At 28.7% G+C, this 11,585-nt stretch overlaps 2 protein-coding genes across 4 annotated transcripts; one reads left to right on the forward strand and one right to left on the reverse strand.

Annotated features, from left to right (window-relative positions):
• The first annotated feature begins 295 nt into the window (after window positions 1-295).
• On the forward strand, window positions 296-6,861 carry LOC130495465 (receptor-like cytoplasmic kinase 1). Of its 3 annotated transcripts, none has more exons than XM_056986858.1 (9): window positions 296-436; window positions 1,042-1,157; window positions 1,253-1,500; window positions 1,836-1,909; window positions 5,547-5,599; window positions 5,678-5,951; window positions 6,030-6,162; window positions 6,293-6,379; window positions 6,568-6,861. In XM_056986858.1, the coding sequence occupies exons 2-9, from the start codon at window positions 1,073-1,075 to the stop codon at window positions 6,706-6,708; spliced, it is 1,095 nt and encodes a 364-aa protein (XP_056842838.1). In that variant the 5' UTR covers window positions 296-436; window positions 1,042-1,072; the 3' UTR covers window positions 6,709-6,861. The 3 variants fall into 3 exon arrangements, with proteins under 3 accessions (XP_056842838.1, XP_056842837.1, XP_056842836.1); XM_056986857.1 differs by having other exon boundaries at window positions 339-587; XM_056986856.1 differs by having other exon boundaries at window positions 339-538.
• A 3,252-nt stretch (window positions 6,862-10,113) lies between these two features.
• Window positions 10,114-10,512, reverse strand: LOC108807683 (uncharacterized). The gene has a single exon (XM_018579941.1). The coding sequence runs from the start codon at window positions 10,510-10,512 to the stop codon at window positions 10,114-10,116; it is 399 nt and encodes a 132-aa protein (XP_018435443.1).
• Window positions 10,513-11,585: the final 1,073 nt, after the last annotated feature.

Consider the following 11,585-nt stretch of genomic DNA (forward strand, 5'->3'; position numbering starts at 1 on the left):
GTCTTTTTGGGTTTTCGCTCACAAATTTAGCCTAGTAGGTAAACAAACAATTACTATTGTACCAAAACGAACTTAAAAATTATGTGATTATGTTATATGATATGATCCACTATTTAAACATTAGAAAATGAATTTCTCTATGCTTTTATTACAAAGTTCAAACAAACAATTTTATACAATTATGTAAAATATATACATTTAACCGAAAAAATCGAAAGTTTTGTAATAATATGAAACTGTGGAAACAATTAAATTACAAAACCAAATTGGCTAATTAATTAGTAGAAGAAGAAGACTTTAGACCACCTGTAAACACGAAAAAGTAAAATAATGGAAGTTTGCAGGCGAGGGAAGAAGCTATCGTGCGCACCATATTACAAATCCATCAACTGTAAAAAAAATTCCGCCGGGAAGAAAAGTCTTTGTCCTCTTAAGCGTAAGGCTTTACAAACAAGAAGATAGCAAACATCCTCCAAGAGCTTCTTCTTCTTCTCCTCTCGTCTCTTTTGTCTTCTGTGATATTGTTTTTGAAAAAAAGGTAAATGCTTTCTTTCTTCTGAGCAACTCTAGTGAATTTCCCTTTCTGGGTATTTATTTACTTTTATGGTCGTGATCGTATTATTTCTCCCTAAGGTTAAATTTGTAAACAGGGGTTTATTTTTCAGTTTGAAATCCATTTCACGGGTTACAGATCGTTGACCTTAGGTTCACCAAATGTCTGGGGGGTTTTATGATGAAACTCTGTTCATGGAGAAGAAATGATTGTGCTTTTTTTTTTTTTTTTTTATTATCTGTTTTTGTGAAAAATCTGTTTCCGTTTGATTTTCCGATAAGTCTGTCTTATGTTGCTGTTTAAACCATACTAAACTGTCTGAAAATCTTTTCTCTGAGACTGTGTCTGAACATTTATATATTCCTTTGAAATATTTTTAGTATGTAAAAAAAAAAAGACGAACTTTTTTTTTTGTTTTTCGTTTACCGATTCTACCTCAGATCTTGTTTTGTCTGTAAAACCATTACTGACGTGTTGTGTTATAACAGTTCTTGTAAGTTTGGGTAAGAGAAAAGCGTAATGAGCTGCTTTGGCTGTTTTGGTGGTGGTGAGGATTTTCGTAGAGTTTCTGAAACCGGACCAAAGCCAGTGTTTAACAGAGATGGTATCTTAGCTTTTACCCATTTAGTTCTCTTAGTGTCCATCCTTTTAGCTACCGGCTAAGTTTATGAACCTTTTTTTAAACTGTTTGTTTCTAAGGTCTCAATGGTCACCATCAAAAGACAGATCCACCCAAGAACTCACCAGTCGTTCAGATGCAGCCTATCTCTGTGCCTGCCATTCCAGCTGATGAACTGAAAGATCTAACCGATAACTATGGTTCAAAGTCCTTGATTGGTGAAGGCTCTTATGGAAGAGTGTTTTACGGTGTTCTTAAAAACGGAAAGGCAGCTGCTATTAAGAAACTTGATTCCAGTAAACAACCTGATCAAGAGTTTCTCGCCCAGGTATATATGCTATTAAGTGATGAAACATTGCAGTATTACTCCCTCCGTTTCATAGTTACATATTCTAGAGATTTTTTTTTGTTTCAAAACAATCTATTTTTTCATTTTTTACATTTTCAATGTATGTTTTATTTACTAATTTCAAACTTTCAAAAACTTAATTACATTTATTGGATTTTTATTGGCTTAAAATTATAGGAAAAAAATAATCAAAAAAAATTATGCATATATAAATGAGATTTAATATGTTTTATTAATATGTGTGAAAAATCTAGGATATGTAAAAATGGAGGGAGTATCACTTTGTTACTGACATTAAAACGGTCTTTAAACAGGTATCAATGGTTTCGAGATTGAGACAAGACAATGTTGTTGCGCTTCTGGGATATTGTGTTGATGGCCCGCTCCGTGTTCTGTTGGAACTATTTTTTTAGCAATGTATTCATATGCTAAAAATAGAGTTAGTGTGAATGAGAAATGGAGGTCTAATGTGTGTGATTTGAGAAACTTGTATAAAGTTACAAATATATACATTAGATATTTGGATTTGGGTTTTGATTTGTTAGTTGGACTTCATGTTCATTAACTTAATCTTATAAACCAAATATATGTGATCTTTTATATTGATAAAATATAAAAAAGAAATCCATTTAAAGTATATTATTTTGTTTGAATGAGTCAAATAATAATAATTATACTCTTTATTTTCTTGGTCAAAATGTGAAATGAATTCACATAATAATGACAAGAAATAAAGTCTCCATTAGTGCACCATGGATGTTTCATTTTTATGTTGAAAATGAAACTTGTGCTTCTCATTATTTTTCTATATAAATGGCTTGTTAGCATGATAGAAAGTAAGACACATCAAATACCAAAAGAAAAACCACAATCTCCTATATTGAATAGTCATGTTAGTATTTTTTATTTCTTGTGTCTGAGAGTACAACACAAAACCAGTTTCGCCAGGCTTCTGATAGAGTGACGCAAATTCAGAAGATTGTTTGCAGTTGTATCCTGGGACTCATTACGTTATCGAACCGTCGCACTACGGGACGTATTTTGAGTTAAGGAAAGAGATAATATCTCGCCTCTGCAGTTGTATCATCATTTTCTTACTCTTTGGTATAGTATTATCATTTTTATTATTTACAATATTCAGTAATCCGTAGTTTATAAAATACGGTTCTATCAGTCTTAACTCAAAATATCCGTTTATTGCTTTGCACTAACCGGACTGATTATTGTAAAAAGTGTTTTTTTTTTGTAAGAACAAGTTGATTGATCTTTGGGAATAAGACTATTTCAAAATAATCTTTCTAGTAAATTTTTTGTTTGTATTATTATACTAACAAAACTGATTATTTTGTGAAGTGTTTTGTCATGAAAACAGGAATTGGAGATTTCATGGTGATAAAGAATCTGTTCATTCCATCAGATTATTTTTTGTTGATGATTTCTATGGAGATTAAAATCATTAATTGATGGATCCAGTGGTTACAATCATTTTTTTAATATTAGTCAAAAATGTGACTAGAATAAAACGTTTTTAGTCATAGTGCATGTTAATGCTTTGACTTGGTTAAAGACAAATTTATTTGATTTAATTATCAAGAATGCCTAACGTTTTCTGTTTCATTGTGACAGATTTTCTCTTTATGGTGTAACTTAATTTAATTATTAAGCACATGGATGACCATGAGAAAACAAAAAAGAGTCAAGTTTAAAAAAATATGGTGAAAACATATTTATGAACAACATTTTTGATCTTTTGAGATCAAATTGTATAGATGGAAATAGATTTTGTGAGTCGATGCCCCAAATAAAATTTGGGAGAGGTCTGCCACATATAAATCATTTGCCATAAGAAATAAAATGTTTGTTTATATTGATCAAAACATTTGTTTTTCGTGAATGCTTTAATGCACATTTTAAAAAGGTTGACCATGCAAAACCAATGTGAATTTTCAAACCAATATGACTGAAACTGACATTTGTATTGTAGTTTCTAAAGTCAATATGTTTGAGAATAACCATAGGAAATGGTGGTCTTGATGGTAGAAACAATATCATATAATGATATGTATATTTGCTAAAAGCAAAATATGTTTTGGAAAAATTCAAAGCATATACAAGTTAGATTTATAAATCAACTTGAGAAAACTATGAAAATAGTTGTATCTAAAATGTGAATTTCTAAGAATGAAATACATTTTCAAAATTGTTTTTATTATTCATTTAAATCTAAAGGAGTTGTAGATTAACCTTCTAAGCTCTTAAGAGATGTTAAATGTAAATATGCATGATTTTGAGCTATCTCAAGAAATGTGGGGGAAGCTTTGCTTACCATATAAAGTCGTTGGCAAGAGGCCAAATGAACTTTGTGATAGTTATCAAAATATGATTAAAAAAAACTAGTGTTATGCACTGAGTTTTATGTATAATGGTTGATTGTATCTTGGAAAAAAAAAGATGACAAAAATCATTACACAATTGATCTCGACTAATCTCAAGAGATTATGTTCACTGTGATGACAACCTAGGATCCTGTTATTAAAGGTGTGTCATGAGATTAAATTGTAATATCATCAAGAGGAATGGGTTTAGCCTATGAACTAAGATGAGGTTTGGCGGTAACTCTACTTATCAGATTGGAGATCCCAAGAAATAGGTTCAAGGAGACAACTAAGTCAAACTAAATCTGCCCAAAGCACTGTAAGACTTCGGTCTATACCCAGTTCCTAGGATGATTAAACAGTGCTACATGTAAGGAATAGAGGATAAGCATTTGCTTTTAATGATTTGTGCCAATTGTTTTGAGATATGAATGGAGTAGTACATGATACTCCTCTAAACAAAACTAATGGCAAATCACCTTGTGGGTGTGAAATGGGGCCGTTTCTAGGAGAATAAAATGGCTATATTCTCTAAAGTTCACTCATGATTACCAGGAATGTTCACGGCCAAAATGAACACAATAGAGAAATTGGTTTTGTGAGAGAATGAAACTGTGTTTTGGCTATTGTCTAGGTTTACACCAAAGCCCGGGAGGTTCAAGACATCATGGCCACCTCCTGGCCGAGTAAATCCGATAGCTATTAACAATGACTGGTTCAAGGCTGAAAAATTGCTACCAACTCATCATGCAGTGAATTTCTCGTTTGTACTCTCAAAAGTCCTTAGTTGAGTCTTGTCGAGTCTTGTCTAGGAAGTCAAGTCTGTCAAATCGTCTAGTGTTTAGAAGCATTTCTATTCATGTGGGGGATTGTTGGAACTATTTTTTTAGCAATGTATTCATATGCTAAAAATAGAGTTAGTGTGAATGAGAAATGGAGGTCTAATGTGTGTGATTTGAGAAACTTGTATAAAGTTACAAATATATACATTAGATATTTGGATTTGGGTTTTGATTTGTTAGTTGGACTTCATGTTCATTAACTTAATCTTATAAACCAAATATATGTGATCTTTTATATTGATAAAATATAAAAAAGAAATCCATTTAAAGTATATTATTTTGTTTGAATGAGTCAAATAATAATAATTATACTCTTTATTTTCTTGGTCAAAATGTGAAATGAATTCACATAATAATGACAAGAAATAAAGTCTCCATTAGTGCACCATGGATGTTTCATTTTTATGTTGAAAATGAAACTTGTGCTTCTCATTATTTTTCTATATAAATGGCTTGTTAGCATGATAGAAAGTAAGACACATCAAATACCAAAAGAAAAACCACAATCTCCTATATTGAATAGTCATGTTAGTATTTTTTATTTCTTGTGTCTGAGAGTACAACACAAAACCAGTTTCGCCAGGCTTCTGATAGAGTGACGCAAATTCAGAAGATTGTTTGCAGTTGTATCCTGGGACTCATTACGTTATCGAACCGTCGCACTACGGGACGTATTTTGAGTTAAGGAAAGAGATAATATCTCGCCTCTGCAGTTGTATCATCATTTTCTTACTCTTTGGTATAGTATTATCATTTTTATTATTTACAATATTCAGTAATCCGTAGTTTATAAAATATGGTTCTATCATGTTCTTGCTTATGAATTTGCCTCTAATGGATCTCTTCATGATATTCTTCACGGTAAAAGTTACTAATGTAAAAAAAAAAACAATTTGAGTTTAAAGGTTATGAAGTGACTTTTGTTGGTTGGTGTGACAGGTAGAAAAGGTGTGAAAGGAGCACAGCCAGGTCCTGTTCTGTCGTGGAACCAGAGAGTTAAAATCGCTGTTGGTGCGGCTAGAGGGCTGGAGTACTTGCACGAGAAGGCAAACCCTCATGTTATCCACAGAGACATCAAATCCAGCAATGTGCTTCTGTTTGAGGATGATGTTGCTAAGATTGCTGATTTTGATCTGTCTAACCAAGCCCCTGACATGGCTGCTCGCCTTCACTCGACTCGTGTCCTGGGAACCTTTGGCTATCATGCTCCAGAGTAAGCACTTTGCTCTTGCTTCCTCTTATCTTCTAATTGACCAAACTTGAGTCTTCCTTATTGAATTATGCATTACAGGTATGCAATGACAGGAACATTGAGCACAAAGAGTGATGTCTATAGTTTTGGTGTTGTTCTGCTAGAGCTCCTCACAGGTCGTAAACCAGTTGATCATACCTTACCACGAGGACAGCAGAGTCTCGTCACATGGGTAATGCTTAATTCCTTTTTTGTTTTACTCATATTGGTTAGAGAATGTTGTAGTAAGACCAAAAAAAAAAAAGAGGAATGTGTCTACAGCCAATCATTATTATATGAAAAACGTGTTTGTGTGGTCTCAGGCAACCCCTAAACTGAGTGAAGACAAGGTGGAGCAGTGCGTTGATGCAAGACTAAACGGAGAATATCCTCCCAAAGCTGTTGCCAAGGTAAGTTCTCCCCCCATAACCTTTTAATAGACAAGGTTGACGTTAGGACATGACTTAGAAACTGCTTCTCTATCATGGTAATACAAGTCCCTTCTTCTGACAATAGAACCTTAAGTACTGATGTGTGGTTTTTTTTTTACGAGTCTGATTATGGTTTTGTCTATCTTGTGACTCGTTATGGATCTCAGCTGGCTGCAGTAGCTGCGCTATGTGTGCAATTCGAGGCAGACTTCAGGCCAAACATGAGCATAGTGGTGAAGGCTCTTCAGCCTCTGCTCAATCCTCCTCGCTCTGCTCCTCAAACTCCTCACAGGAACAACCCCTATTGATGATTGATATCCTCCAATCACAGTTCCATCATCCACTATTACATTTGTTTTTGCTTGAATCCAATTTGTGTAAATTCATGAAAGTATGGCTTTTTAACTCCTATATCATCATTTATCTAAAATTTTCTATATAAATATTTATTTTTAGCAAAACTATTAAAATATATAAATAACTCATATATCAACTATTGAATATATATATATATTACTATAAAGTATTTATTTTGTAAATATTTATACATGTGTTATGAATATGGGAAATCATCTGGTTAGAACAATAAATAAAGAAAAATTTATCTAATTATTTTTTAAATTTCTAATTATATAGAAAACTAAAACTTTCAATTGTTGTATTTAAATTATTTTTAAATAAAAACTGGATCTATATATAATACTAAATAACTGAAAATTAAAATTTAGATTACGGAAACATAAAATTAGTTATTATTATTATGGTTAAGTTTTTTTTTTAAATTGAAAAAATAATATGAAAATAAATGAAATTGGAAATATAATGCTAATTCTGAAAGAAAAATAAATTCTACTTTTTGTAAAAAAAACTTTCTGAAATATGGTTTAAATCTCCAAGCCTAAAAATCTGAAATTCAAATAGATCCAAATTAAAATATATAAGATTATATGTTTAATTTATTTAATAATACAAGATTATGTATTTAGCTTTTCTCCTAGTATAATTAAATGTTTATTTATGCTTATATGTGAACTGTTTTTTACAAAAATGAATACCATATATATATATATATATACATCTATATATACCAGGTTTGCTTACGGACTATATAATACAATCTTGTTTTAATCATGTTTAAAATAATTTGAAGTTTTGTAGTGTTATAATATTTTTTTTTTAAATTAAAATATGAGAATATAAAATAATTTAGATGTTCGTGTCCAAATATATTCATTGATTAATAATGAACATTAAAGATATTGCTATCTCTATAATATTATTTGAGAAGTCAGTTTCCTATGTGTCACGCTCACGTTACTTCTCACGATGGTTGATTACACTGATACCCTTAATAAATTAAAATATTATATTTAAATACTGTTATTGAATTTTTATTTAGTTTTCTTTTTAAAATTTTCCAAATAACATATATTATAAAAAGGAAAAATTTATAAAGTTTAAGAAACAAATTTTAAAACGAAAATATATGTATATAATATGATTTCATTGAAAAGGAAAGTTCACAAAACAGAAAATTTCCATTTAGAAATATTTTTAAATAACATAAAATACACTTTTGAAGTAATAAAATATTTCTTTATATCTATATTTTCTTAGATGAAAAATATATATTCTTTTAAAACATAATTTTAAACAATACAGAATTTATAATTTTCAAAGTAATTGAAATATTTTTTATATATCTAACTATTTTCTTACATGATTACATAAAATAATTAACTAACATAAACGGATATATGTTTGATTGACTAAGAATAGTTTATAATTAATTAGTATTATTTAAATGTTTTATTTATTTTTAATATATTTATTTGACTATAATATCTTTAAATTACAGAAAAATTGTTTTTATAAATCATATTTGTTTATATAATATGATTTCTAAAATATAGTCACACAATTTTTTTAAACTGCATATTGTTAAGAGATATTAAAAAAAAATTAAGAATAAACATCTATTGACCAAATAATTACAAAACATTTTAAAATAACATAACACTATTTATTTTAACTAGGTAGATATATTATATTTAATCATTATTAATTTTTTTTAATATTAAATTTGCTTTTAAATTTTATGTTTTTATGTTTGTGGAACTTAATATAACCATAATCAAAATACCAAAGAGAATCTAAATTTTCATTTTTAAGATTATTTAAATTAAATTTCAGTTTATCATTTAATAAATCTAAAGCATAAAATTATTTATAATTTATAAAATATTTTAATTATTTGAAAGATTAATATGTGTTGATAAGCTTCCAAAATGTATTAGTTACTTATATATGTAACTTTTTACTGCTCTTCACTTCTTCTTCTAAAAGTTTTTTTTTTAAATCAGTGATAAATATTATGAAAATACATGCACATTTAAACGATAAATAAAATTAATTTGATTTCACTTAATTATAATAAAAATAGTTATAGTTCGGTATGAATTTGAAAGAATATATGTAATTAAATATACTCACAACACGAGTGACTCGACTAATCCAATTTATGTCTAAAATCATATTATTAACTACAATAAGAATATATAATTTTATAATAATAATAATTTATTTTTGTAAATGTAAATTATATGATGCTCAAAACATATTTACAGATGAAAATAAATATTAACCAACTGCTACAATTTAGTGCTTTTGTAAAATAAATTATTTATGCATGATATTGTAGAGTATTATCATTATATTAATTTATTTAATTTTGAATCAGGTACTTTAGTTTGTTTTTATTTCATTCTAAGCAATATAAATCTTAATTATACATAATCTTCCTCGGATATATTTACATATCTAAGACAACAACCAACATAAATGAAAATAAAAAATTAATCATAATGTTAATATATTTAAAATAAAAAATATTATAGTTGAATTCAGATTGAAAGATGTAACCCAATATACTTAAATGATAACTAAATTGACTATAAAAATAACAAAACCGACAAGATATAATATATCTAAAATAATATGTCTAATTAAAGTAATATAGTATTATTAATAAAAATTATGCATGCAAATTATAAATTAATTTTAAATTAAAATTAAATAGCAATTAGTTATTACAGTAAATTTACTTTATAAATATTCATATCCGTGCATGAACACAGGAAAATCACCTAGTATATTGTTATGGAATCCTCGCTTATTGTAGCAACTATAGATTTGTTCGAATCAGGTCAGTAAGGGCCAAATATATGATCAATGATTTATTTAAGGTTGGTGACATTTAAATATGTTGTTTAAATCTTTTTTGAGCTAGATTTTAGAATATTTATTTATTAATACTAATTAATATAGCAATGGTATTTCATCGTAAATAATTGAAAAAAACTGAAGGAAGAATCCTAATATAGATTATGTTTTAATAGTATAGATGTGTATGTTTATATGCATAAATATTATTAATTTTGTATTCATCACTATTTGAAACTCATTTGACATAAAAAAACAAGTATTGATAGCTGATATAAAAAAGAACCAACTTTAGGAAATGTATAATGTGTGATAAATAAGATCATAAAAGGACCAGTGATTTATTCATCAACCAAATATTGTGACATGTTTTAAGATTAGCAAATTTTTCAATATATGTTACTTAACTTGTATGATTCTATAAATATAATAATATATATTATTAGAATATATGAAATACTTAAGAATTAGCACATAGCTAATCCTTAATCCTACAATGTTATTGGAGGACCAGCAGTTCGAGAGCATTGCTCCTTTACCATAGGAGGGAAAAACGGGTTGAATGGAAGATGGTGTGTGCAGTTGGCTTCAGCATCTAAAAAAGCTTTACAACAAGCGGGACCTATACTACCAAATTTTCCGGTGGTAATAGATTGTCTGATCTCTGCAAAGCATCCAGGCATATCCATAAATGTTGACCAACATTTGCTCATATCAGGAATTCCTGGCATACCACCGGGAGTTGGTTGAAATGGAAGCGGAAACGGAAATCCTGGTGTGTCAGGACTTGGTTGAAATGGAAGCGGAAATGGAAACTGCGGTAACTGAGCATTAACGGAGGATGCAATGCATATACTCACTAGAATAAAGTACACATTCTTAATGGACATGATGAATATACTTGTGTTTTTTCAAATATGACAAAGAAACGGATTAGATATCCTAGATATGATTTGTTGTAAGTTGATTCTTGCTCGATGAAATTAAGTAACGAAATATGATGAAATTTATAAGAAAATGGTGTAGGGCTTCTAATTAATTATTGGAAACATAACTGTCAAATATTGAGTTTTATGATAAATATTTCATTTTCCACTTTTGTATTGGTCAATAATATTATTTTCTTATAAAAAGTAACATTATGATTCATGCTTTTGCAGGAATTTTATGAAAATATTTAATAATTACTTTAATATGTAGGATATTTATCATAAACTCTTTATTTTTAACTTCTCCATAATATCTATGACAGTTATGTGATCTCCAAAAGATATTGAAGCTAACTCTATGTTCCAAGTGTGTTGCATTTTTAAATAGTCATTGTATATAACTAAATTAATATATCAAGATACAATTTTTATATATACTAAAACGGAGATATTCATTGAGCGTATGATAAGGATTATTTACCAATTTTGTCTATAGCCAAGACGGTCAAATTTTGATATTAACATGTAAAGATTCGAACCAAATCTGCAAAGATCCGAACCGAACCTAACTGAACCAAATGGTATCCGCATGCCATCTCTAATCAAATGTAAAAAATTTATTGATACAACATATTTTAAAAAAACAATTACTCCGCGCAAGGCGCGAATTATCATCTAGTCTAAGATTATTTCTTATAAATGTTTTTACTTTAATATATAAGGGATAGCCCAGTCGATAATGTAAATGTCCATTTGGTAACTATTTATACAAAAAAAATAAAAAAATTGGGGAAAAATACTGATGCGAGAGCTTTAAAAGGGGAAAGATGATGTGGTAACACTAAATAGAATTAAATAGAGTGTGATATTTTTTATTAATACAGATTTGGAAATATCGAAAGTAAACAAAAATAAGCGAAAAAATTGAGTGAAATACGTATATATTGTCCATAATTAATTAATGAGAAAATTGGAAAATAGATCCATTTTTTTCTCCCATTTGTCACATTAGGATTTTAGTTAGATTGTTTAGG

The sequence above is a fragment of the Raphanus sativus genome, chromosome 6, assembly GCF_000801105.2.
Source record: "Raphanus sativus cultivar WK10039 chromosome 6, ASM80110v3, whole genome shotgun sequence".
In the NCBI taxonomy this organism is placed as follows: domain Eukaryota; kingdom Viridiplantae; phylum Streptophyta; class Magnoliopsida; order Brassicales; family Brassicaceae; genus Raphanus; species Raphanus sativus.

Coding starts and splice junctions, on each gene's coding strand:
- LOC130495465 (XM_056986858.1), top strand. CDS start 1,073: ATGAGCTGCTTTGGCTGTTTTGGTGGTGGTGAGGATTTTCGTAGAGTT. Junction 1,158..1,252: donor GCCAGTGTTTAACAGAGATG/GTATCTTAGCTT, acceptor TTTGTTTCTAAG/GTCTCAATGGTCACCATCAA. Junction 1,910..5,546: donor TGTGTTGATGGCCCGCTCCG/TGTTCTGTTGGA, acceptor ATGGTTCTATCA/TGTTCTTGCTTATGAATTTG.
- LOC108807683 (XM_018579941.1), bottom strand. CDS start 10,512: ATGTCCATTAAGAATGTGTACTTTATTCTAGTGAGTATATGCATTGCA.